This window comes from Alligator sinensis, unplaced genomic scaffold (assembly GCF_000455745.1).
Source record: "Alligator sinensis unplaced genomic scaffold, ASM45574v1 scaffold247_1, whole genome shotgun sequence".
Taxonomy (NCBI): domain Eukaryota; kingdom Metazoa; phylum Chordata; order Crocodylia; family Alligatoridae; genus Alligator; species Alligator sinensis.
Window position 1 is genome coordinate 2,881,360 of NW_005842002.1, and position 27,196 is coordinate 2,908,555.

General features: G+C 44.8%; 1 protein-coding gene across 2 annotated transcripts in view; it reads left to right on the forward strand.

Moving 5' to 3' along the window:
- Nucleotides 1-27,196, forward strand: part of GABRB1 (gamma-aminobutyric acid type A receptor beta1 subunit) — a 297,024-nt gene that overhangs the window by 228,767 nt on the left and 41,061 nt on the right. For both annotated transcript variants that reach the window (XM_006021740.1, XM_006021741.1), the window contains exon 5: nt 9,935-10,017. In XM_006021740.1, the coding sequence (XP_006021802.1) occupies nt 9,935-10,017 (83 nt within the window). The remainder of the gene's footprint in view (nt 1-9,934; nt 10,018-27,196) is intronic.

Genomic DNA, 27,196 nt, shown 5'->3' on the forward strand with positions numbered 1-27,196 from the left:
CTACTCAGTTTCAGAATTAATTGAACCTCAGCATGTTTCAATATTGATACAGTAAACTTAAACAACGTAAGTAATGACAACCCTACGTTTCTTGAATACCTTTCTGCCCAATCTTATTATTGTATTGTCTTACATACAACACAACCAAATAAAATACACACCTTGTTTTTGAAAGGCAAAAAGAAGCATAAAAGATCCTTGAGATTCAAGGAACTGGGCGGTGGCGGGGAAGGGGTGGAGAAGGGAGGCAGGAAGAAGAGGTGGAGAGAATGTCCCCAGCCAGAAGCTAGGGAGCCCTGCATGCAGTACAGATAGTTTTACTTCCTTTTTCCCCTGGCAAGAAGTTAACTGGCAGAAATTGCTATTACTGTATTTATATTTACTTGATTATAATGTGCAACCCAATTTCTATCAGTTGAATTGGGGTGGGGGGAGGGAGTGTGTTGTATGTAAGAAAATATGGTATATTATTTGTATTAAACCAGTGCCTGAAGGTTATAACTGATATCAGGGTCCTGTGTGCACCATACTAACATATAGAAAGTGATGTGTTTTGACTTGATAAGCTTACAATCTAAAAAAAACAAAAACAAAAATACAAAAAAAAAAAAAAAAGCAGCAGGCAAGAGTAGGAAGAGAATTAAAAAAGAAAAATTCAACACTGAGGCACATGAATAGCTGCTCTGAAAATAACAGAACTACCACTGTATGCATTTTTACAGGTACTTCCCACCATTATCTGACATTGTGAGAGAGATCTGCTCACTGAGATTTTTTAGGCCTGGCTTCCCTGCTTACAAATTTCATTCAGGTTGGCCTTCCTTTCAACTGCTGCACTTCTCTACTATGTTCTATTGTATTCTGGATTTTGGAGGCTTGTTTCAAAAGAGCTTGCAGATCTGCTTAGCAGCTGAGCAGAGTTTGCTTTAATTTTACTGTGTTATTGTAGGTTTTAAAAGATTTTGTTTTAATCAACAAAAGAATTGCATTGATTTTGTACAGTCTTTGATTTATTCCTCTCAGTTTAACCATTTCTTATTTTTGCCTGAGGCACAATATCATTATAATAATGATATAATCAGTGTCCCTGCTCTCACAGTGCGGAGACACTGTTAATTCCAGCAAGCCCAGAGAGCTCCAGGGCTGTTGGGTTCTGAGGAGCCTGATCCTTTTTTCTCCAGAGCTCAGGCAGCCTCCGTCCCCACTGCTGCTGATGGAGAGAGCAGAGCCGGTCTGGGCGGCAGTAGCAGGAGGGTCCAGAGCTGCACTGCTTGCTCTGCCTGGTGAGAAATCATGCCCAGCCCTGCTGTACCCCAGTGTCATTGGTCACCCTGAATCAGATGGGGCTGCTGCTTTCTAGGATACTGGAGGACTTCAACTTCAGCAGATAGCTGTGGGAAGTGGCCACATGGTAATGGAACAGGAACAAAATTAGGAAGATTGGAGATAACCCTGTCCTGGAATGGTATAATTTAAAAGTAACAACAAGTGCTTTAGGCCACTCAAACTGTGATAATGTGCAGCCTGTCCAGGGGTTAAGAGTTCTAGACGTCACCTAAATTTACCGTGCAACAAGGCCCTGAGAGCAGGAAATGATGCACTGTGCCGACTCTGTTCCATTACTATATTTTACTATAATTAGCTAAATTTTTAAAAATTACAAGATATTTAAGGATCCAAAGTACCAGAATAATTCTTCCTATCCCAAGGCTTCTGTTTTGTTTGGTCTAACTGAAAGATACAGAAAATTACATAATTCTAATAGCCCATTAATGAGTACCATCTCCCTGGGGATGATCTGTGAAATTCAGTTGGAAATAAATTACTTCTGCATCATAAGGCGTGATGCTTCATATAGGGCACATCTACACATGCATTTAAGCATGACTAAATTTAATTCGCATTAAGCTAATGTGCATTAAATGATTTTTGACAGGTGTCTGCACATGCAGAGACTTGGCACTAAAGCTAGTGCCAAGTCCCTACAGCACTGCCATGTGCCCCTAGTTGCTGGGCAGACCCGGCACTAAAGTTAGTGTTGGATCACCTCTACACGTGAATTAATGCGCTTTAACTAATCACATCTAAATTTGATACCCGCATTTGAAGGTATCAAATTTAGGCATGATTAGCTTAATTTTGCCATTTTTAATGCACGTTAAGGGTACATACATGTAGACACGTGCCCATTATGCACATTAAATTAAGCTAATGTGCATTAACTTATCTTGTGTAGACATGTCCATACAGGAGTTATTTGTTTTATGGCAATACCTAAAGGCCTCAGGAGAAATTAAAACCCTATTGGGCAAGATATAGTATAAGCTTGACAAGCAGCAGCTGCCCTGAAGAAGTTATGGTTTAACACTCAGTCAGTCACATGCAAGGTTGGTGACAGAGTTGGGACCAAATCCTGGGTCTGCTGACTCTCCAGTCCAGAGCCATATTATCTAGACAAGTTTTGCAGGCCAGATCCAGACTGTAGGGCTTCTTGTGGCGCTGCGGCAAGCAGTAGTGGCTTTAACCCCTCCACACTTACAATGCTGCTGTCACTTCCCTGCTGCCAAAAGACATTCCCAAAAGAGGATCTCAATCCAGAAATTCTGCTGTAGAGTATGCATCATTGCCATCAACATCCCAGGTGCTGGCCCTGCCACCACAGCAGCTCTGGTAGGCACACAGGGTTTGCACTGCTGCCACTTGCCCCACCACAGAATTTCAGTCCCTGTGGACCATGAATTAACCACTTGTACACTACCTGCAGCCCACATATTTGGACAGCCCTGTCTTAGACAATACAGTTTCTTGAGAAGTCTTGAGCATAGGATAACGCACCCAGTACCTGATCCTGCTTCCAGTGAAAGTCTATTTCAAACTACATTTCTTACAAAGTCATCACAAGCTCAGCACCTGGGGAGTTCCAAGACATTAGATAACTATGAGACAGTTCTTACTTGGCTGTTATGATAGCAACTGTTTCTAATGAAGTTTAAGGGAAATCACGACTCTGTTCATATTGATCTTAGATTTTGTAAAAGTTTGTTTTAACAAAACTTTGCTGTCATGACCAATTTCAGTTAAGAAAATCTTTAATTCATGCCTAGCTAGCAGGCTCTCTCATTTGCTTCCAAATATTTATTTTAGTACATTGGTAATTAAGTAATATTAAATTCCTAATATAGTAGAGAGAAACTCTTGCCTGTGAGGACAATAAATGAAAACTGACATAAAGCTGAGACTGTCATGAGTTCCTGACAGGCAGTTAGTAACTAATGATGTGAGTTTGTATAATTTGCCCAAGTGAAACATATAAATTCTGTTTGATTTTATGAAACTGCTGTATCATTGGCTCAGCCATTTGCTACCAGGCTTGTCTCATGCATCTTCCAGACTGGAAACAATTGAGGATCGTTAACCTAAAGAGTATTCCCTCCAAACAAGATCACTTTAGAGCTATAGAACTGTTGAAGCCTAATGGGAAAGCTTGCTCTTCCCAGGTTCCCTGTAGGCAGAGGCATTGGAACAGTAGAAAATTTGCAATAGAAAAGAAGGAACAAAGAAACCAGGTGTCTGAAGTGGCTACTGGAAAGGGGAAATCTAGAGGACACAAACAATGCTTTCTGAGCTGCCAGCGATGGACAGCCAGGCCTGAACAAACTAACAAAAGCAAATTGCACGAGTCAAAGAAAATTCCCCAATCAGTAAAAGACAACAGAGTAGGGGGAGTAAGGGTCAGGAGAGGGGAACTGACCCTCCAGCCCAAAGCTGGAGGGTCCAAAACTCAAGAGCAGTCTAAGGGAGAGACTTGCATATAGGTGTTATTTATTTTGCCTAAATCTGTGCATCTCTTGTGCCTTACCTAGGAGTAAAGAGTAATTGGTTTAGAAGGCCCTCTGCAAAGTCTGCTCTACCTGCATTAGCTTTCATGGGTCTCTGAAGAGTTAAAATGAGTACATCTGAGAGTGGTTGTAAGCAACTGGAGTGCATAAGAGTACCTGCACTGTTTTTTGAGCAAATGGCAGCTGGATGACAGCATCTCCCTTCCCAAGAAGGCACAGACTGAACATGCACATGGAAAGTATACCCGAGACCATGATCTACGCTGAAGCCCCAGGTGTGACTTGACGTGAGGTAGACTTACCCAAGCTAGTCTGAAACACAGATTTAAAGCTCAAGTATTGCTAACAGCCTAGCCACAGCAGCAGGAAGCTCAGCATAAGCTAAGCAGTATTTACTCAGCTTAAGCAGGTTTTACAGTCCACTCAGAGCAACATGTTGCTCCAGGGACATGGATATCCAGCACCCAAGTTAACTTAGTCATGTCTATATTTCATCACAGTCATGCATTCACTTCAGTATAAACAGCTCCTGAAGGGTCTCAACCAGGAAATGGGGCTGAAGCCTACCTAGATCCAGGGGAACTTAGATGCAGCTGGCTCCACCTTTTGCACTGAAACCTGGTTGTCAAAGAGCATCCACAAGAGGGAACTCAGCCAGGACTGTCACAATTATCCTGTCATTTATTCTTCCCTTTTCTTCTTTATCTTGTTCCCAAACTGCTTTTCAAATTCTCAGAGTGGTTCATGAATCACTTGGGCTCAGTAGAAATGAATAGTAATGAACAGCACTTAGTACGCAACTAATTACCTGAAAATGACTGCCTGGTATCACACCAAGGATTGCCTGATTAGTATTCAGAGTTGCTGTTATAGCAAAAAGGAGGAAAGAAAAAAGAAAAGGAAGAAAAAATTATGCAAAAGAACAAGACTGGAGGGAGCCTCCCAGGTCACTGAATCTACATGGTTTATTTAGCTATGTCCACAAGGTGGTCCACCCTAACCCATTTCCCCTTACCACAGCCACTAAACCCCTGAAAAAAGAATTCTGCAACTTGCCACAAGGAAAGGAAGAAGCCTTAGTCCATGTCACATTGAAAACTGTCCCCTAATACAGCAACTGATACATATTATATGATGTCTTGCAGACATGACAGAGTGTTGGACTAGATGACATCCCGAAGTCCTTTCCAACCCTAATTTTCTATGATTCTATGACTTAACTTACAGCTTGCAGGCTGAATCCAGTCTGATGAACTTGTTCACCAAGCCAGGGGGCTTCAGTGGCATCCAGCAACACCATAGCCAGGTAGTAGAAAGAAGTGGCAGCTGCTAGGTCCTAGCATCAACCTGCCTTAGACCCAAGAACCCAGTCTGCATTCATGAACACAATGCCACCGGCAGCTGGGGGAGGGGAGTGGGGGCACAACTCTGGCAGTGGCGGGAGCCCGGCAGCAGAAGCCCAGCAGCAGCAAGCACGGAGCTCCCAACAAGCTCCTGTTAATGTATAAAGTGTATTTAAAATGTGGGTTTGGCATTCGTGAATATTTGAAACAGTGAATGCCAAACTTGCGAATAATAAGGGTTTCCTGTAGAAAGAAATAACTGATGGATGATGTTGAACTAACTGCCACAAAATAACACTAAAGCTAAAAAGGTGAGAGAAAGTTTTCCTCTCTTGTATAAGCTTAAGTGTTCCTTTCTAAGTGAGTCTCCAAATCAACAATATAGGGTGGTGAAAGATGTGCAGCTCCACACTATAACTCATGGCACTTTGCAGGAAGTGCCATGAGTTACAGTAATCCCCTGGACCCAACAGACATTGTTGTTGGGTCTGAGGCAGGTGGTTTTGGGGATCAAGGTGCAGTTTGGAGTGGCTGTGTGTCTACTGGCTGCTCGCCCCTAGCTCCACCCCTCCCCTTTCCAAGCTCAGCTCCAGTGCTGTTCTTCAGAATGGGAGGGGGGAAGGGCACGGCAGGAACTCATCTTAGGTTTGCCCAACCTGCGCTGAAGGTTGGGGCAGGTGGATTGGAGCCTTGCCCCCATCTCCCACCACTCCCATTTCAAAGACAGCATAGGGGGCAGGAATGGGCTACTTCAGTCCAGCCCCACTCCCAGCACACACTGACAAACATTAAATGAAGGCACTTACTTTGGAGTGCCTTCATTTGAACCCTCATGTAATGAGGGTTCAGATCATCGCACAATCAGGCATTTTTAAAGTGCTTTGGAGCCATGCACTTCTGTCAGTCCATGGCTGTAAAGCACTTCAAGGACCTGATCATGTGACAAACTGTCACTTCTATCAGCACCCATAGTTTCTTACTACTATACCACAAAACTACAGGAAATGATAAAAACTAGGCCTGTAAGAAGTGGCTAGTATTGGCTAGTCATAGCTGAGGCTTCATTGCATTCAGCAATATACATACTATAATGAAATTATGTTCTTTTCACAAATAAGTTTACTGTATCACTGCATTAATTAAGTTGTTCTGTGGAACATTTAAAACTAAGCCTTATAGAATAATTGTCCAAAAACAACAAAGGATTAATTGCACTGGCAGAAAATTACTGAAACAATAAACTTTACAGTAAAAACCAAAGTTTCAAAACTGTGCATAAGGTAGGAGTTTTGAAAGTGATTAGGTGATTCAGGAGCACAGGTTCCCTTGACTGTCAGTTCTGAGTCACTTAGCTTTTATCGGAAACTATAATCATAAGAAATCCAGCTGGTCACCATAGTTCTGTAATCACCACACCTTCAGGGAAATTGTATTGACTCCTAATTTTGTGTACATTTTTTTAAATAAAACTACGGATCAACACAAACTATGTTGCCCTCAAGGTCACTTTGTTAAATGAGGATAAAAAAAATTGCTCCAAGAAACCTTCATAAAAATTATTACTGTCATTCACATAAATATTTGCAGTTGTATTTAATTGTAAGAATTAGCAAGTAGGAAAGAAAAATGGAGTGTTATCATGTGCAGTCTCAAAGTGTTCTTGGGCATGAATTATTTCTGCTACAGGGATGATACAAATTAGGTCGTACCTCCGTTAAGTCCTAGGCCTTCTCTAGAACAAATACACAGCCCTACTAAGAGACAAGCAGTACAGTTTACTATGCAAAATATTTGGCTCTTGAAACCAGCCTTCCAAAAAAAAAAAAAAAACCACAACAACAACATGATTTGTTCAAAGATAATATTCCCACTCCACCTTGAAGTAGGCAATCTAAAATATGCCAAGATGCTGTGATGGATTAATACACACAATCATGCTGTCTACCTAGTCTTCTAAACTTACAATGTAAATACCATTTTTTTAAATTGGAAGCAACACAAAAACATGCTGCAACACTACAACATGCAGCATATTTACAGTTGTGGCTAAGTATAAAAAGGATGTATTGCCCCTACTTAGAAAAGCATTTTATATTCCAGCTTAGCTTTCAGCACAATGGTATTATGTCTAGATACTATCTTTACTCCAATCTAATAAAATGTAGTTATTGGAGAGCTGTCTTAAATTTTCCCCCCTCCCACTGCTACTGCAAAGAAAATAGTGGCTGGGGGTCAGAATGCCCTCTGCTCTTCCTCCCCCCACCCCCCCATACACACACATTTCTTCCCCCTGAAGCCTTCTTGGCTCCCCCACCCCCAGCTCCCTATAGCCTCTACCCCTCTCCCACCTCCCCACAATCTCTGCCCCTTCTCCCCTGCTTCCTGTGGTCTCTGCCTCTTCCCCAGACCTCCTTACTGTCAGATGCTGCTTGGGCTCCCTCCCTTCCTGGAGCACAGCATGTGGAATCTCAGCCCATGCCAGGAAGTGCAAGTGTCAGCACCGCTGACTGGCCAGGCAGGGGACAGAGTTTCCATGTGCTCCGTGCTTGGGAGAGAACCCAGCCTGAAACTGGAACTGAGCTGTGCCTTATAGTAAGAAGGAGAAGATGGTACAGAAGGCAAAATGTGCAGAGGGCAAGTGGAGGGGGCAGGGGACTGCTACAGGTCCGACTCTGGCTCAGGATCAGAGTCAGAGCCACAGTAGCCACCTGCCCCTCACTCTGCTTTACATGCAAATCTTAAGATGAGTGTCTTTCCCCTCCCCCCATGCTGATTGTGGGGGAGGCTTGTCTTAGATTTGAGCAAATATGGTATCTTTTTATGTCAGTAAAAAGTATCTGAGTGCCTTATAATATTAATGGATTTTGTCCCCATGATGCCCCAGTTAGGCAAGGAAAACCATTTCCATTTTTTGCTTGGGAAATAGAAGCGCAGAGCAATTATAGATAATATTTTCATATCTAACAACTTCCATTTTCCAAAGTGACAAGCATTTGTGAGCCCGAGCTTATTGCAAGTCAATAGGACTTAGTGTGAAGTTACATGCCACACTTAGACCATACTGAGAACACTTAAAATGCCCTCAGTATGGTCCTAAAATGTGAATGTCCACATGTTAAAGCTCATTAAGTCAGGCTAATTGCCTTCGAAGTATCTCAAAGTTATGTCACTTCAGGCAAGGGTTAACGCTGGGTTGCGCTACCTAGCTCATGTTAGGTTAACTTCAGCCTGCACCATGGAGATGAAATGATCAATTTGAAATCCTCCAGCATCCCAGGATGTATTGCTCCCAGCCCTCCCTATCTCTGTCAAGCAGGGATAGATCCCAGGTATCCTGGCTCCTAGCCAGGACCCTGCTTGCTAGCTCTCTGGTGGCAAGTCAGAGTTGTGCAGGCAAGAAACTGTATTAGCCTTTAAGGTGAGACTGCTCACAGCACATTCTAACTTTAAGGCTCCACAGATTTAGGTGTGGTCTAAATGTATTGTGTAACTTTACCCTTAGGCTGCTAATTCACTTCAGTACTTGTGAAACCATTATTTTATGTGACTTTTCCAAGATCAGACAAAGAGTCTGTGGGTAAGGGTGTATTTGAACTAGATCAGCCTCTCATGGCTAGTTCTCCAATTGACATTAGTCTCATTGCCTTCATACACTGAATGTTAAGCATCTCCTTAAGTGCTCTCCTAACCTCCTTGACTTTGAATTAAAAACTCAAAGAAAGGAGACAGCTCCCTGTAATCACAAAAACTTATCTACCAAAAAAGCTCTCAGAAGTAAAATTACTGAATATCAGCCCATATTGGAGAAAGATGCATGCTACAGCAGCCATGTTTCATTTTCCAAAAAAACCCCAAAACCCATAAACATAAGAAATCATTTTTAGCAAAGCACCTTAAAATGTACTGGCAACACAAAGCAGACAACCTGAGTAGCATCACCCATTTCACTTTCATTTTACCATTTCATTTTTGTGTCCATTTTCTATTTGATAACTTTCAAACATGCCCCCCAAGTTCAGAGATTAGAATTCATTCTTTGTCAATCATAGAACCAGGCAACTATGAAATTGAAAAAGCTTACTGTTTCAACTAGTTTACATCCCTGAAAATACAAGATTGTTCCCTATAGCAACAATCACTGTCTCTCTAACATTTTGTCTGGTCATAAGCAATGGCTTCTATGGGACTACATAAATGAGCATGACAATGGAGAATCTATCTTATATCAAGGCTATTATCACAGTAATCAGTTGTTTGAAGAGAATGCTATCTTTATGTTATAGTATATTAACTTTGGATGGCATGGTTCCATTTTGGGGATAGCTGGATCTATTTATCACAGATAAATAATGATATCACATGCCATCTTATGCAAGGCTGTACCTTAACTAATATTTACAAAGCATGAATGGACATGATGATAACTTAAGTCTAAAGGATCTTAAATTGCATACACAAGTAGAATGCTCACTAACAACCACTTAAAAAAAATCACACAGACCTTTTGTGTGTTCAGTTATAGTTTCAAATAAGAATCTTTACATATTGCATTTTCATATATAACATTCATTTTATGGATCTACTGCAATCCAACATACCAAATTGTGTGTTACACACTCTCTGAAAAACACCAGGAGCTGGGTTATATGACTACTGTGCATTAAAAAAACCTAAACTATTTGTTCAAATAGTCAGATATTTGGCATCATCCTCATGGATTCATATTGTGATAATATCTGTTTCTTCTTACAGGATCACAACAACAGCAGCTTGCATGATGGATCTACGCAGATACCCATTGGATGAACAAAACTGCACCCTAGAAATTGAAAGTTGTAAGTTGTTGGAGGGAGAGGGTTGATCAAACAGCATCATTGGATTGAAAATAATTCATTGGTTAGGTAAAGTATATAGTTGTTTTATGACAGAACTCATAGCCTTCTTGTATACCAAGCAGTTTGTATGTATAATACTATATAATACATTTACGAAATTCAGTGCCTAGCCAAGCCATAATTCATTCAAAATATTTTGCTGAGCAAAGGTTATCAAGTCCTTTGAAAAATCTCTTGCCAAATGAGGGGTACCATCCCCCAGCTCCTAAAGCAGGGCAGAAATTTGCCTAATCTGAATAACCTTCTCACCACAAAATCTTGGTAAAGCCTCATCATCACAATTTAGTCATCTATAAAAAGGACTGTTTCTGCCTCATAGGGAAGTTGAAATGGTTAATTCAAAGCCAAACACTTTGAGATCCTCAGACAAAAGGTCATACTCCTGCAACATTAAAATCTACAAAAAAGTTTTGCCAAGGACTACAGTCTATTTGGTCACCTCTACATGTGATATGCATTACACAATTGCCTGATTAACTGCAATTAATTTAGACCGGCTACATGTACAAATTAACTAGCACACCATAAAAAGATCCAACCTGCCATAAAACTATAAAAATTATAAATGAGAATATGTTCATTCTTGTGCCCTGAACAATTCAGGTAGTCAAATTGTCACATACCTTCAAAATTACCCTCAGTTCTAAAGTGCCTTCTTTCTAAATGCATAATCAATACCAACTTTAGTATAAAATCAATCAAAATGCAGCTTTTTCATCTAGCTTTTAAGTGCTTGGTAAGAAACTTGAAATGTTTCTTCAAGAATTATTAGCTGTAGCTGTTTTTTCTAGGAAAGTCAGTTTATCATGATTTTATGAATAGTCTGCTGGAAAGTAAGAACAATAAATAAAGCTTTTATTCAGCTAACAAGGGATTCTAATCAAACACACACAACAGGCTTCATGAAAATTGTTTTTATTACAGTGTGTTTTGAGCAGAATGTGTTCACATTTACTATGGAGACCCAAAAATTACATCTTTTATTTGTAAGTACCAATTGTTTTGACACTGCAGGATCAACATCTTACCTAGGTAGGGGAGGCATAGTTATCTAGATCCTGTCTCAGATGTCTCAGCAGCTCCAAGTGCTATTCCCCATAAACAATGATTCATTGTTCATTATTCACCATATGTAGAGTAGTCATTTTGAGTGGATATACTAGCCATACACCACTGTAGACCCGAGGTTGCATTTATTTGATATCTTATTTAATATATTTGCCTAGCACAAGTATTCAGTTAACATTCCCTACATCTGGTTAGCCCCCCCCCAAGATTATTCAAAGGGTCACAGATTTCTGCCCACCTTTCCTTATTCCTTCATGCATAGACAATCATTTTTCTTCTTTTTTTTTTGCTGAAGGAGTAGCAATACTTGCATGTGGCAGCACAGAACTCCAACTAAACTAACTGTTAGAAAGGACTGGGAAGCTCCTCGTGAGTGTCATAATACAGTATTTTAACTTGTACCTTCCTTCATTACCTACAATGCTTCACATTATAGTTGGCAGCTCTCTCTCTAATACACACTACTTTTCAGGCTTTGTGTTCCCAGCTCACCACCTTTCTGGCACAAAACATGCTGTCTAATGCTGCTTGCTGCTAGGCTCATCTCCTGGCTTGCAAATAAACAGCCCCACACTCTGTACATTTGAAAAATACTTCACCCCTTGACTCTCAATAAAATGACTCTGAGATCTGTCACAGTTTTTCACCATACTATTAGCACTGCAACCATATAAAAATATTCACAGTGCACTGTAAATAAAATTAACAAGTCCCATTGAAAAGTCATGAGTTCCTCAGTTCTGCTTGCTAGGAAAGGATTTGAGTATGTAAATCCAGTCAGAACTAGCACTCGTCAAGGAGTATAAGAACCTGCTAGTATATAGCTTGCAATTTGGACTATTTATACCTCCTTACCATTTGTGAACTTTCAAACTAATGGAACATTGTAGGTCTAAAAATTCACAACAGGGAACTTTGTTTCTTGATTTTCAATGACAGAACCAAAGTTCATTTGAGACAGAATAAGTTGATAAACGTTAAGTCATTCATTGAGACAACATGTGACTTATAGAACTAGCTCTAGATTGATAAACTAGTGCTAGGTACTGACATTGCACTTTTCCAGTTTAGGTGGTCGGAAACTAGTCTATACTCATAACAAAACAGAAGGTTGGGGAACATAGACTGGTTTCAAAATGTCAGATCCCAGTCTAAGATAGACCTGCATCCATGTAGTATCAGACTTTCTTGAGCTAGGTTGGACTGATGCATCGAACATCAGTGCCAGATTTGATAGTGAATCGAGGTAGGTCACTATCGACTAGTATCCCAGTTGCCTGTGCAGCCCCCATAACCCCCCTCTCACAGGGAGCCACAGCTTGGCTGCTCCAGCCCAGCTGTTATCCAGGCAGGACAGAGACAGGAGGAGTGGGGCTCATGAGCTGCTATGGAGAGGCGGTCTCTGGCATACTTGAGAGCAGCTTCTGGGCGTGAGCTCAGAGCAGCCTCACCAGTGCATTTGCAGGTGTGGAGTAGAAGCAGGGAGGAGGGGGTATTTTCATTGGCATCCCATCTGAGACAAGGTGTCTCCACAATGAAGAAGTTTTTCCTAATAGCCAGCTAAATATATTTTGCTGCAGCTGCACACATTGGTCCACATTCTGCTCTCTGCAGTGAGAGAAAAGGTGTTTTCCTACTTTATGGCAACTGTTCAAATATTTGAAGACTGCTATCATGTCCCCTCTTAAGCACCATTTCTACAAGCAGGGCATGCCTATTTACTTCAAATTCTCCTCGTATGACTTGCCTTCGAAGCCCTTTATCATTTGTGTTGCCCCCCCTCTGGACCCTCTGTAACTTCTCAATGTCTTTTTTTTTTAATATAGAGCCCAAAACTGTGCACAATACTGTAGGTGAGGCCTAATGAGTTCTGAGTAAAGAGGCACTCTCACCTCCTGGGTCTTGCACCTAGTGCTTCTATAGATGCAGCCCAAAACCACATTCACCTTTCGTGCAGCTGCATCCCACTGCAGACTTGCATTGAATCTCTGATCTATGAAGACTCCCAGATCCTGCTCATTAGTGCTGCCCTTCGGCCAGTCATCACTCATTTTGTATTTATATTTTTGATTATTCTTCCCAAGGTGTACTACCTTGCATTTGTCAGCACTGAATTTCATCCTGTTAGCTCCAGCCAAGCTGTCAAGATTCTTCTGAAATGCACTTCTGATTTGAACATTATGAACAATTCATGGGTTTTGTTTTGCTCTTTTTTAACCTCTTCTTGTAGTCCAACAGCCAGGGACATCAGTGCAGCTGGACAGTTCCTTAAACTTCACTGATTTTGCAGAACTCATCTGACAGTTAATGGAAAATGGATATTTTAGACTCCTGCTTGCAACTATGCAGTGCTCTGCAGTATGTGGCCTCCATACTTTGTATGCCTTGTCCTATACCTCAACCAGTAACATACTCATTGTGGCTGGCTGCTGAAACATCAACAGTAAAGCCTACTGCCTATAGGAATCAGATTTCAGAGATAACCTCCTCTAAGCCATCCATATGAGAGACAAACACATTACAATGTGTCAAAGTAAAAAGGCCCCATAAGTCACTGTCTCAAAGAAGAATTAGGTGGTCACAATCCTCTGAAATTCGAAGTGCCAAGAACATTCATTACTGATACTTACAAAGTAAGTAATGCAGTGTGCTGCAGACAACACAACAGCTATACTGTACAGAAAGGGCAAACTAGACAAAGCAGACCATGGCCCACCACCTAACCTGGTGGCCAGCACAGAAATATGCACGTCAAAGAGGAACAGAATTAGCCAAAGTGGTATTTCTATAATTTACAAAAAAACATTTGGAAGATTTTATAAAATTATCTTGCCCAACTGTCTGCATAGGGAAGTATTATCCATTATTCAGCATCTAGACCAGGGGTGGCCAATCTGTGGCATAAATGCCACAAGTGGTCAGGGCAGCCTCTGTGGGTGGCATGCAGCAGATTGGGGAAGGGACATGCAGCACAGCAGCAAATAGGACAGAAAGCAGAGCAGGATATCAGGCAGGGAGCACAAAGAAAGGAGAAGGAAACAGGGCACTCAGGGAGAATGCAAGGCTAATTTGTGGGACACCTGCCAAAAAAAGTTGTCCCACACTCATCTAGACAATTACCAAAAAAACATGTATGTTTAGCCAAAGTAAACAAGTTTCACATATACATCTTCCTGTAGAGTTATATGATTTTACATGTAAAATACAGTCACCTGGGGATTGCAAACTCACTTAGTGTATATTTATCAGGGCCAAGGCAGCACCATACTGCTCCTGTGCTATGGCATTGTACACATGGGCTAGCTCCCAAACCAGAAGCAGCATTGCTGACCAGTGCAGCTCTCCAGAGCTTATTAACAGTGCTGACCATGCAGCTTCCATATCCATGGCCAACTGTGGTTAGTGTAGTGTCTCAGCACAGCACTGCCTTGTACCATGAAGACACAATGTTAGAGGGCACAATGCAAGCCCAGTTGCTTCAGTTTAACATGTTGCACTGATCCAACCCTGCAAGTCAGGACAGAAAGAGTGGGTAGGATCCCATTCTTGCGATATAACTTACAGTGCCTTAAGAAGTTGTGTCAGCACCACTAGCATGGCAGGGGCACATGAACCAAGTCTGTGCCTGGCCCTTATTCAGCCAGAAAAAGAATGGGCAGAGGCTTCTGCTTCATCTGTAAATCACACTACTGAGAGACACCATTATACTGCAGCAGTCCTCTAACATGACTCAAGTACAGTTTATGATTGTAGGATAGACACAACTAAATTTTGCAAAATTATCAACTTGATTATTGGTTGAGGTTCCAGGGCCTGTGCTATGCAGCCTGTCTGAGCAGATTATCAGAACCGTCCCTTTTGGCCGTAACATCTATGTTTCTATGACAACTATAGGGCTGCGGCATGATTTAAAAATGCAATTAAAATGAGGTTAAGATCCACCTACATTGCAACACCGAACCATATTTTAAGCCTGTCTTTTTGTAACCAGATTGTTCAGTATGGTAAAACTCAACAGAACTTAAACAGAAAAGGTTGGGAGAAATGGAATGATTTCTGGAAATTTCTTTCGGCAAGTACAGCAAAAAGAAAAGGTATTTCACATTGAGGAAAGAAAATAGTCTATTATTCTCCAACATTTCTATAGTTATCTCTGCTTCATATAGAAATAGACATAGCACTAAATACATGCAATGGTTGAATGAAACAGCAGCCAATTTAATGTGATAGTGCAGTGAATCAATAAAATATTCTACTGGAATCTTTAGATGGTGTGGTGCCAGGAAAAACAACAACTGTGTTCATAGCTAAACCTTCATTATCACCTCTGCTGGCATAGAGTGTTCTGACAGAACGAGATTTGAACAGATTTATCACAGCTCCCTACTTGAGACAAGATTGCATTGATCCACAGGATGATTGCATTTGAACTACCTAGGATGTAGGAACCTATGCTTCAGACAAAAATGTTTTCTTATTAGAGCTGAAGAACTGCTTTAAATTCAAGACTTCACAGACAACAGAACCTGCCTGTCTGCAGGCAGCAGAAATTGAGTACTTGGGTAATGCCCATAACCCCAAATAGTGACCAAGGGCAGCAGTCACTCCTAAAGCATAATCTATACCTGTGCCAAGTGCACGTTTGTAGACTCACCTACACTTTTCATAGTTACCTTTCTCGGGACCTCCATGGAGCACAGATCCAGCACTTCACTGCCCGGGGACCCGCATCGTTGCTCACACATGGATGACAAATTGGAGGGTCCAAACCCTTCCCAGTTAGGAACAGAATCTCAGATCTGCTATTTAAACATTTCTGACAGTGAGTATTTCCCCTCCCCTGTGGCTTCTTAAATCCTTCCGTGTCAACAAAATGATTCTCAGGTGAATCCTGCTATCAGACAATCCACCTATGAAATGTACTATGTAGGCTACAAGCCAAAGGCCCTGGTGCCACTTCCCAAGTGCCCTGCTTGAAAAATAAGTGTGTCAAATATTTCTTTCATTAACCATAAGTTTCCCATCACTCTGGACTCTATAGAGATAAGTATTATGTTCTTCCACTTTGGTTGTCTCTGATTACTACAATAGAGAGCCAACTCTGCTCTGGCTCAGGTTGAGAATCCATTTCTACTGAAAAGTTAACTTTTAGACCAATTTTATACCATCTCCCTGCTAAGCCTGGGACTGCTTCTGAGAAGCAGTGTTCTAGAAATCCACATGCTTATTCAAACTGCCATGAAATTTACTGTGCCTTGTAGAGCTGAGGGTAGGATAACTGTGGAAAATTTGAGCAAGGGGTTCCTGAGATACTGGCAGTCAAAATAAAAATTTTAAAAAGCAAAAAAACAATTTTTTTTTTTGTATCAACCTTGTCTATTCATACATGCATGGGACCCAAATCGCAATTTTGAGGCTAATTTTGGGAATGTTCTCTCAACATTTGTTCAGCTATTGCATGGTACTCACTTCCCCTTCATAAGAAAAAAATAAGGTATTCAGGAAAGATTAGGACTCTCTAGATCAGCATGAGAGCAATTCATGAACCAAACAAACTAAAATTGTGTAAGTGTGGATAGAGTACCCAAAAACATTTCCTGTCTGCCAGCCTTCCTATGCCAGTCTTATAGCTCAAGGGAACATACAGTAGCCATTGAACCTGACCTGCATCCCAGCCAGCATCACTTTGAATCTGACTTGCATAGAAGTATTGTAGAAAGAAAGGCTAGCATCTTGTGGGGACAGAGGACAGTTAGCATGCCAAAAGAGGTCTTTATTTTTGGGAAGATGCAATGCAAATAAAAAAGAAAATTTTAAAAATGCTTGAACTATTTCCAAAAAGAAAACAAATGACTTATGTGAGTCCCTGCAGGGAAATGAGGGAGATTAGAGGTGGAATAAGAGGGAGTGTGAAGAGAGGTATTGGGGGTGGGGTGACATGACAAGGGAAAGGAATTGGGATATTAAAGCTGCCTGTCAGTCCCATGTTCTCCTCTTCCACATGTGCTGGGTTTTGGGGTTCCTCTGCGCATAACCCAGTAATGTAACTAGGGGGAAAGTGGGGCAATCACCCTAGGCACTGACTAAAAGACTACACCAGAATCACCACTTTTCTACAGCAGGTGCAGCCCTGTGCCATCCAGCCATAGAAGCCAAGTGCTCCATTCCAGCTGCAATAGCTCTGTGGTACAGGCTCTCTAGGGACTGTTCCAGGTGCCCTGTCCCTCTACGCACTGATACTCTGCTACTAGGCACAGAGCCGTGCCTCCCCTGGCAAAAATCCCATAGAGGGGTACCATTCATCTCAAACCTTCCCACACCATACATGACAGCACTCAGGGCTGCCAGGGCTTCTAGGCAGGGTAGTGCAGGGCTGTGATTACAGTAGCAAAGACTCCCAGGGGATATTCTGGTGTCCTCTGCTGAGCCTGCTCATCAACTGCAATAGTGTGAACATATAGTACTATGGCTGAAGGAGCTGCCGCCAAAGTGTGGAGAGAGATGGGGAAGGTAAGACTCTCCGCCCTTCCCTTCTCTATTCCCCAGTGGCCAGCACTCTGCCCAGGGCACTGCAGGAATTCACTAGGCCTCTGGTGTATCTGAACACCCTCTCCCTGTTATACCTCATGAGTAAGGCCCTGAGAAAATTATGATTTTATGGATTGCATGGAAACCATGATGTGCGGGCCGGGAGCGCCCCCGAGCCCTTTTTCACGCTGCACGCAGGCTGTGGCCAGCAGCCCGGGCACGCGGGGGCGGAGAGGGAAGGCCTTCGCTCTGGAATTAGGCACGGACGCGTATCAGTAGTTTAAAAGATTGTTTACTTACACCGAGATGGCAATGGTGTAGGCTGGAAAGCTTGATTAAGTTGCAGTTACAGAAAGAGAAAAGAAAACAAAAACTCGAACCTGCAGAACACGAGGGTACGTCGCATAGGGTTCCGACGACGAGAAAATAAACTTGCAGGACTCGAACCCGGGTAGAAGAGCTCTGAGGCCAGTCATAAGGGGTCACACGAAGTTTGTCAGGCTCCGTGGGTTCTTCTGTTCACTCATCCACACGAAGTTTGCTAGGCTCCGTGGGTTCGGTTCGTAGCGCACGGGAGGGGTACGTCTAGGAATTCTATCGGCGACGGGGAGAGGCTAGAGATTGATCAGATCTCCGTAGCCTGCTTCAAATGCACTGGGTCCGTGAGGATCCGCAGCGCTTAGAGATCTTCACACAGCATGAAGTCTCCTCCTCCCTTGTTCGTGGAGTCCTCCAACTTGGGCAGAAACCACTCAAGCCTCTTATACGGCGAGTAAGCCAATAACTAGCCTCCACGCGTGAATGTGCATTTCTCTTGCAACTTGAGAAATGCACCCTGCAAAGGAAGCTACAAATTAGCGGGAAATTCTCCCTTGCATCGGGGTTCTCCTCTGCAGCAGAAAACTCCACTGTGCAAGGAAGCTGCAATTTAGCGGGGACAATTTAGCAGTGCCGAAGCACACACAAATAAAAATCACACCTTTTGGGTTGTGACACATGAAATTCACCCCACACCATGATTTTTAACGGTCGTGAGCATAGGCAGCGGAAGACTGGGCTTAACAGGGCTTAGCCCCACCAAATGTGGGGCAGCGCAGAGGACCACAGGGCACCCTGGGCATGGGCTCTGGGCAGCTGCAGCAGTGGGGGAGGGGTGCACACAGACAAACACGGAGCCTGAACACAATCAGGATTGGAGCCTGTTACCAAATCTGCCCATTACTTTGGGGTGTGCTCATTTATTAGGGATAGTTTCTAGGGTCTTGGTGATTCTGTCAATGTGCTGCTTGTGTTACTATACGGAGCTGTATTTCTCCCTTCTGCAAGCCCTCACCCCCAGTGGAGCTATCTTGCAGGACTCAATCTCAATGGGACTGGGTTCCTCCAGTCACCAAATCAGTCATACACACAAACACACACAAATTAACGTGACACGCCTGACCTGGCCGGGCTGATCAGCATGGACAGGCTGACACCCGCATATGCCAAGAATCAGTTCATAAGAGCAACAATAAAATGCAGTCAGACACAAGCACACAGGTAAACAGAATCCCTCTGAATCCGGCTGGGTGTCCAGCTGACACCCTCATGGGCCAGCATTCAGTTCATAAGGGCACGTCTGAGTCAAACTGGGTCAATCAGCCTGTACAAGCTGATCCCCTTATGTGTTTCAAACTCAGCACGTCCCAATCTTTGGCCTCTTGATGAGCAGACCCCACAATAATTTGGGCTTCACAGGGATCTTTAGCATAGGTAAAAGAAGTGTTGCTGCAGAGCACGGGAGGAAAGAGAAGCAGAGAAGGAAAAATATACCCAATTACTACCAGTTTGACTATAAAAGTTATTTATTGCTAAGCATATGAAATATATAATAGTACTAGTAGTAATAGACATGCAAAAGAAAAACAAACACCAACAATGACAATACTACCCTGGTTTCACTAAGTATTTGGGGAAACTTAGCTCAAGCTTAACTGATACAGTTCAGGTTCAGAAGTTTATGCCTAGAAAGAAGACAGAGAACGCTGGGATCTCACCTAGTCCACGGTACTCAGGCTGCAAAGCTGACAGGCACAGTCTGTAGCACAGTCCTTGAAGGGAGAGATGATCTGTTCTTCCAGCGTCCCAAGAACGACAGGGGATGGTGTCAGCACAGGGGTTTTCTTCTTCTCCTTCTTTCCTCCTGCTTATACTTCTTTTCCTTCCTTTTCCTCTTCCTCTTCTCCCTCTAGCAGCACACACACTTACAGATTTTTATACCCTCAGTTCAGCTGCTTCGAAGCACCCTCAGTAGTGTAAATCATTGTCTTTTCTATTGACAAGGGGTTATCTGGTTTGGACCATCTCAGGAAACTGATTGATAATCAGGAAACACTTAAGATTAGGGAGTAACCCAAATACTTGGGAGCCAGCTTGAAATTCCTATGGGTGGCAGATATACTGATGGGATATCTCATGGTTTCTTCAGGAACAATAGATAGCTTGCAGCATCAGGATTTTGGATTTTTACTTGTTGTGCACAAGCCTCAGCTTAGCATGACTTTTCCAGATCTTACTATAGTCTTTTAACAGACTTAAAACAATTATTGGGGTGCTCATAACCTTTTGTGGAGAGGACTCCCACCAGTCGTCTCGGGAAAGATATGACAACACCTGGGATTAGGGCTCCAGCAGGCTGGATGCTGTGATGAACCCTTAACCATTGTTCAAATGTTGCCCATACCCCCTCTGACTCGGTCTCTTGCCTCAGCATTCCCTAACACGGCAACCGAGTTTTAGTCAATCAAGTTTAAATAGGCCTCCCATAGTGGGACCGGGGAATGTACGGCCCGAGATGCCTATTAAACTTAGAGCTGTGTGTGTGTGTCTGGGGGGGGAAAAGTCCTTAGCAAATCCAGATTAGAACTGGTCTGATAAATGCTGAGCTGGGTGTGTGTGAACATGGGTTGATTAACATTGGAAGCACAGATTCCCCATCATGCAGCGCTCTCCTGCTTCTCTGGTCCCAGAATTCACTGCAGTCTCTGCTTCAGGCTTTCTGTTTTCCATCTCTCATGTAAATGAGACCTAGGGCAGTTGATTCACTCGTCACCCTTATCTGGTGAGGGTCTTAGGTGCATCTCTCACTGCATCTTAATCAGTTTCGTTTAGGTAGAGGAGGGGAGGGGGGTGAGTCCTTTGTGAGTCAGACAGACTGCATCCTGTACCAGGGAGGGTTGCCCAAGAATACAGAGCTGAGACGCAACAAGCCAGACAGTGTGAGGAGCACTGCCCACCACAGCAGATAAGTTGGGGAAGGGGAAGGGGCATGGAGGGGCAGGCCGAGGCCCCCACAGTGAGGGAGGGAGGGAGTGGGGCAGAGGCAGGGGCAGAGGCAGGGGTGAATGGGGCCCTGAGGCAGGTCATGGGACGGTCGGACCCCAGGCAGCTTGTCCAGGGGGGCGGGGCTCCCACCACTGCACACACCTCGGGAAAGGCCTGGCGGGCATGTGCTGCCTGGATTTGTACACAGGGTAAAGGTGGGCTGACAGGTTTTCCCAGACATGTCCATTTTTTTAATCCTTCAATCTCTGTCCGGGTGTTTTTTTTAAATATGATCAAATGTCAAGGATTTTGCTCTGCCCAGCATCAATGTTTTTCTCCACCACTTCCCAGCATGCCCTAGCAAGGAGTTGCTTGGGACTGGGAGGAGTGCAATTGACAACAGGGGGCACCATGTGTGTCTGTGCATGCACACACACAGTTGAAGGAGCTGTGGCTTGGGAGTGAGGAGCACCAGGGAGGGCAGGGGCTGTAGGTCAGGAGTGCAGGGCACTTGCAGCACCAGGAGTCTGTAGATTGGAAATAAGAAGCACCAGCAGGGATGGGGGATGGGCTGTGGGTTGGGAGTGAACACTAGCATGGCCCAGGGTGGCGGGGTATTGTGGGTTAGGAGTTAGGGGTACTGGCAGGGCCAAGGGTCTGAGAGTCAGGAGTGGCAGCAGTAGGCCTGGGGGGGCTGTGGCTTGGGAGTGAGGGGCAACAGATTGGGCAGGGGCAGGGGACTGGCATATCACTGTCCTCCTCCACACAACCATATACAGCCCTGCACCCCCACCCTCCCCAGGCCAGCGTCGTCTTTTTTGGAACTGGAAATATGGTAACCCTATCATTGTGAAGGGAAGGGCAAGTGCTAATCTTCTTTCTGCCTCCTGTGCATGGTCAGGGAGGATATGGGGTGGTGCCAGGCATTGAGCATGCGTGCAAGTGCATGTACACACACGCATACATGCAAGTAAGTGGGTGAACCCCTGTCCCCATCCTCATATAAAACAACCTTGTGCTTTTGAGTGGAGAAGAGGCCTGCTGGAACTGTACATCAAGCTCACTGTGCTGAGACAGAGGTAAAAGTAGGCATAGTTGATGTACACCACACTCTCAGGCAGTGGCACTCCGAACAGGGATGAGGATACTACTGAGATGAATGGAGCTCTCATAGCTATTTTTCAGCCTCCACCTCCATGGGGTGTACTCACTCAGATGAGAACATCACACTGAGATGAATAAGCCACTTCATACCTGTCTGAAAACCCATTTCTGTTTAAAACTTGATATTTCCAAACATTTTTAAATCTGTTTGCCTACTTAGGCCAGCTCTGAATTACATAATTTTTTCAGCATTAGCTATGCCAGCTGGTGAGGAAGGGAAATGAAAAAGGTCATCCCCCCCAACCAAGGTAAATGTAATAGCAAAAATATTGGTATGAACACAGCTACACCAATGGAAGCATGCTTTGTTAACTTAGCTTATGGCATTTGGGGATGTGGTGCAGTTAAACTAGTAGAATAATTCCTCAACTAGTACACAGTGGGTAGGTCTGCACATGCAATTATGGCAGAGCAATAAATTCTGGTGCATATTGTGCCAGGGTTTAGTGTTTCCAGGCACTGCATTTGAGCACACACTTGGAACGACAACACATTGAGCCATGTCAGAGCAACCCTGACTGCAGGGGGCTTAGGGGGTCAGCCTGCCAGCCCAGGGCTTCTCTGACCCAGTTCAATGTGCTGTGGAGGGGCTGGCTGGGGCATGAGGGTGCTCCATTGTGGAGCTAGCTAGCAGGCAATCCCCAAACTGAAGCACCCTCATGCCCCAGCCAGCCCCGTCAGTATTTACATGTGTACAGCTGTGAAGTAAAAATCCCCACAGTAGGATATTACTTGTATTTACAGTTACTGACCTACTGCAGAGTTAGTTTACTCTGTTCTAATAGCATTGCACATGTAGATGCTGAAACATTTACTGCAGAGCTAATTAGTCTACTCCATAGGAAACACATTGTACAGGTATGTCCACTGAGTCTCAAATAGGGGGAACAGGCAGCCAAGCTATGCTGCAGAGCTACAGTTAGCAGCTCTTCTAGCATAGGCAACCCCTCAGCATGCCTTGCAGTTTGACACAGTCCCATTGGTGGGCAAAGCTAGGGTAGGGCTGCAGAGCAGCCCAGGTACAGGCTCCGGGCAGCTGCAGCAGGGTGGGCAGGGGCAAGCACAGACTCAGACTCTCACAGCCCAACTTGTGGATCACTGCCCAGCCCAGAAGGCAAGTCTCAGTCTGTGAAAGGGAAAGGGTGGGAGGGGGAGGAGGAAGGGGCAGATTGAGGCCTCCACAGTGAGGTAGGGAGTGGGGCAGAGGTAGGGACAGGGGCTGGGGTGAACTGGACCCCAGGGCAGGTCATGGGACCATCAGAGCCATGGGTAGCTCCTGCCATTGCATGCACCCTGGGGGAATCACAGGGGGGCACCTGTCCGCTGGATTTGTGCATGGGGCAGAGGTGGGGTGCTGCTGTGTGCTGGGCTCTGTGCCCTGCTGCCTTTACTGCTGCTGCAGGAGCTGCACGATGCCTCCCCTCAGGGTTCAGGCAGTTGCTGGAGCCCCCCGTGCCCCTGGACAAGCTGCCTGGGGCTCCAATCATCCCACAACCTGCCCCAGCCCTGGGGCCCCATTCACCCCAACCCCACTCCCTCCCTCACTGTGGGGGCCTCGATCTGCCCGCCTCTTTGCCCCCCACCCCTTCCCTTCCACGGACTTACTTCCAGGGGGGAGGGGTGTGCACTACTGTGCGCTCAACATGGTATTCAATGAAGGCTTATATTCCACAGATGGACACAAAACTAATTATTGGGAATATCTACTAGGCCTGTGCAAAGTGGCTAGTATTCTCTTCGGATTCGGATTCAGATTCAGATTCGGCTGATCCAGTGGACAGTGATTTGATTCGGTGATTCGAATCACTGTTCTGATTCGATTCAGCTAAATCTCCGAATCAGCCAGACCCATCCCCCGCCCCTCTACTAGCCCAGCAATGGCTGCCCCACCCACCCCAGCTCTCCGCACTTGTTAAAAAAAAAGCCCCGGTGCTCACTAGGTGCTCCCAGGTGGGGGGCAATCCCTGCTGCCCCACGCTGTGTGGGGGCCTCTGCATGAGCCCCCCAACCCCCCTCGGGTGCCCACCTGGGCCAGCTTCAACCCTTTAAGAAAAAAAGCCAAAAATCCTGCAGCCTCACCGCTCCTGCCAGCAGGGGGAGATCCCTGCTGCCCCCCACTGTGTGGTGGGCTCTACAAGGAGGCCGCACCAGGAGAGGTGAGTACTGGGGCTTGTCTCCAGCTTTTTTTTCTTAAAGGGCCGGAGCTGGCCCATGCGGGGCACGAGGAGGGGTCTGGGGGCTCATGCAGAGCCCCCCATGCAGCATGGGGCAGTGAGGGGGCAGTGGGGATCATCCCCACCACCTGGCAGCACTGGGTGAGCACTGGGGCTTTTTTTTAATGCACTGAGCTGAGGCAGGTGAGGCAGCCATGAGGGGGCTGAGGGAGCAGACAGGGGTCGGAGGGCTGGGGGAGCAGGGGGGTCAGGGGGCTGGCAGGGTCCCCCCATGGTCTCCTTCCCCAGCCCCTCTTCCCCCACCCCTAATACTTACCAGCTCGGAGTCAGCTGCAGCTCCCTGCTGCAGCCACTGGGGACTGCCCAAATCATCAAAGCTCTCCAAATCTTTTCTGAAGATTTGGAGAGCTTTGAATCGATTTGAACCTTTAAATTGGTCCCCTGATTCGATTCAGATTCAGAGATTCAGCCACCAAATCAGACCAAATCTCCTCCAAATCGAATCACCACCCAAAGCTTTACACAGCCGTTATATCTACACTGCCTCTGTGGTGAGTCCAAGAGACCCACTCTCTTCTTCTCCAGGAGAGCCAAATCCTGGAAATGACACTACATAGCTGTTTAAAGGGGCGCTATAACCTGGGTCACGCTCCACCTCCGATGTGCTTATTCCTACATGCTCAGGACCACTCTGAAACAGCTACCTAACTTCCCAACTTTGGTACACATGAACTGGGAGCAAGTGGGCTGGGTAAGTTTACTAGCAACATTACCAGGCTTATTACGGTCCAGTCTCTCTCTAGATATGTCTAAGCCCTTCTTTCTGTTCCCCAGTGTTAACTAGGATCTAGTGTTAAACTTTTAAATCTGTCCATTGGTCTTCTACATGTTAATCCTTTTCCAATTATGTTACAACTCTCCAAAGATCCCTCAAATAATATTTAAAAAGTTGAAACTTCTTTAAGTACCCCCAGGTATTCCTATTATGTGGCAGCAGGCTGAAATCCCTGGCTGAACATAATATTCTCACAGAGAAGTAAGGCTGGAAGGGACACCATGAGATCATCTAGTCCAACCAGGGATTGAACCTGCAACCTTCAATTGCCAAAATCTTAAATCTTACTCAGTGCATTTTAGATAGCTGATGTTCCCAAAACCAGACAGGTGGAATTGTGTGCATGCAATTTCAGTGCATCTGTAAGTTCGAGCAACATATGTGCACATGCAAATACTGCACTTTGCAAGAACAGGTAAAGAAGTGGCATGGAAAAGTGTTTATATTTGCACTTGACATTTTACAGGTAAATTTTGCCTGACTTCAAGGCAAGTGCACAAGGAAGAGGGTGAGCTAAGGAATATTGCCTTTGCTAGGGCCCTTTTTTGATCAGGTACAACTCCGTTGTCTCTGAACCCCCCCTGTGCACAATCATCCAGTGTGGGAGGTGAGAGGTGAGAGATGGAAAAAAGGTAGGAGCATGGCCTCACTTTCCTGACTCCTCAGACCCACAGAGATTCCCAGATGCTTCGTGAATGGCACCTTCCCATTGCACTGATGAGATGGATGAGAAAGGGCTTCTGACGCACAACATGTACCCAGTACTCCTTTTTCACCTGCAGGAACAATATGCATCTCCTCATCACCCCCAAAGTGAGACAGACTGCAAATAAGTTGGGGTTTTTTCAGTATTTAAGTGTTCTTCATTTTGTAAACAAATCTGCACAGTCAATCATTGTATTTGCTGTGGGACCTGAATCCTAGTTCACTTGTAGATAAGTTGTTTGTGCATCACAGTAGTGTAACAGAGTGGATGTCCAGGGCAGCAGCTCCAGATGCTACCTTGGGGGGGGGCAGGGATATCTGCCCTATATGCTGCCACTGCCCAAGGTGTAGAGCTATCCCAATCCATCTGTAGATGCATCTACACATGCAATTACCCCAATGCAATAAACTCTGGCTCAGTTTGCACCTGAGTCAGCTGCTCCCAGAATTGCAGCAAGCCAGGACAGAACAGCACCAGGCTGGCAAGGAGCCCAGTGGGTCAGCCCCAGAATCCAGGTGGCAGTCTCAGGTGGAGGAAGTGGGATATGAGGGTGCTACAGTGTGGGGCTAGCCAGACAATACTATCCTACAGAATTAATTTACTGTGCCCTAATATGGATGCACGTGTAGGTGGTGATGCTTTACTGTGGAGCTAATTAGTCAAGCACACATGTAGATGTACCCAGTGTCTATAATACAGCCTCCATGCCATGAAATATCCTCCACATACCCACCCCCTTGCTCACTCCCATTACACACACACACAGAGCAAGGCACAGAAATGAGGCAACAGAGCCCCCTAAGTATGTTCAAGACAGAGGGGTAGCTCCAAACACATGCTTGGGACTGCTCAAGGGTAGTTCCATTGCCTCACAAGTAGGAGCTGGTGTTTGGAAAGCAAGAACAATTACTCAAAGACAGCACATGGGCAGTACAGACACATTAACACACAACACCACTTTTGGCAGAGTTGCTATTTTTCCAGAGATGATGGATTCCAAGTAAGTATTTCTATATGGAGTAACATAGCCATAGGTGGGTGAGTGGGGCACAAGCCCTGGCTGCTGCCTAAGATTGAAGGAGGCACCAGAATGGAGCTATGGAGGCTCCTTACCCTCCCTTCCTCCATCCCTTCATCCCCCTGCACCTTCCCTGAAGCACCTCTGGCAATGTGAGGGCAAAGAAGCAATGGTGGTGTATGCTGCAGCCGAGGGAACCCGAAGTTCACTGATGCTGAGGGAGACATCACTTCCTTTATTTGCTGCCCAAAACTGGTGATTTTTTTGCCTTCGCTATTTCTGTGCCCCCCCCCCCCCCCCCCCCCCCCGACTTGCTTGGGTGA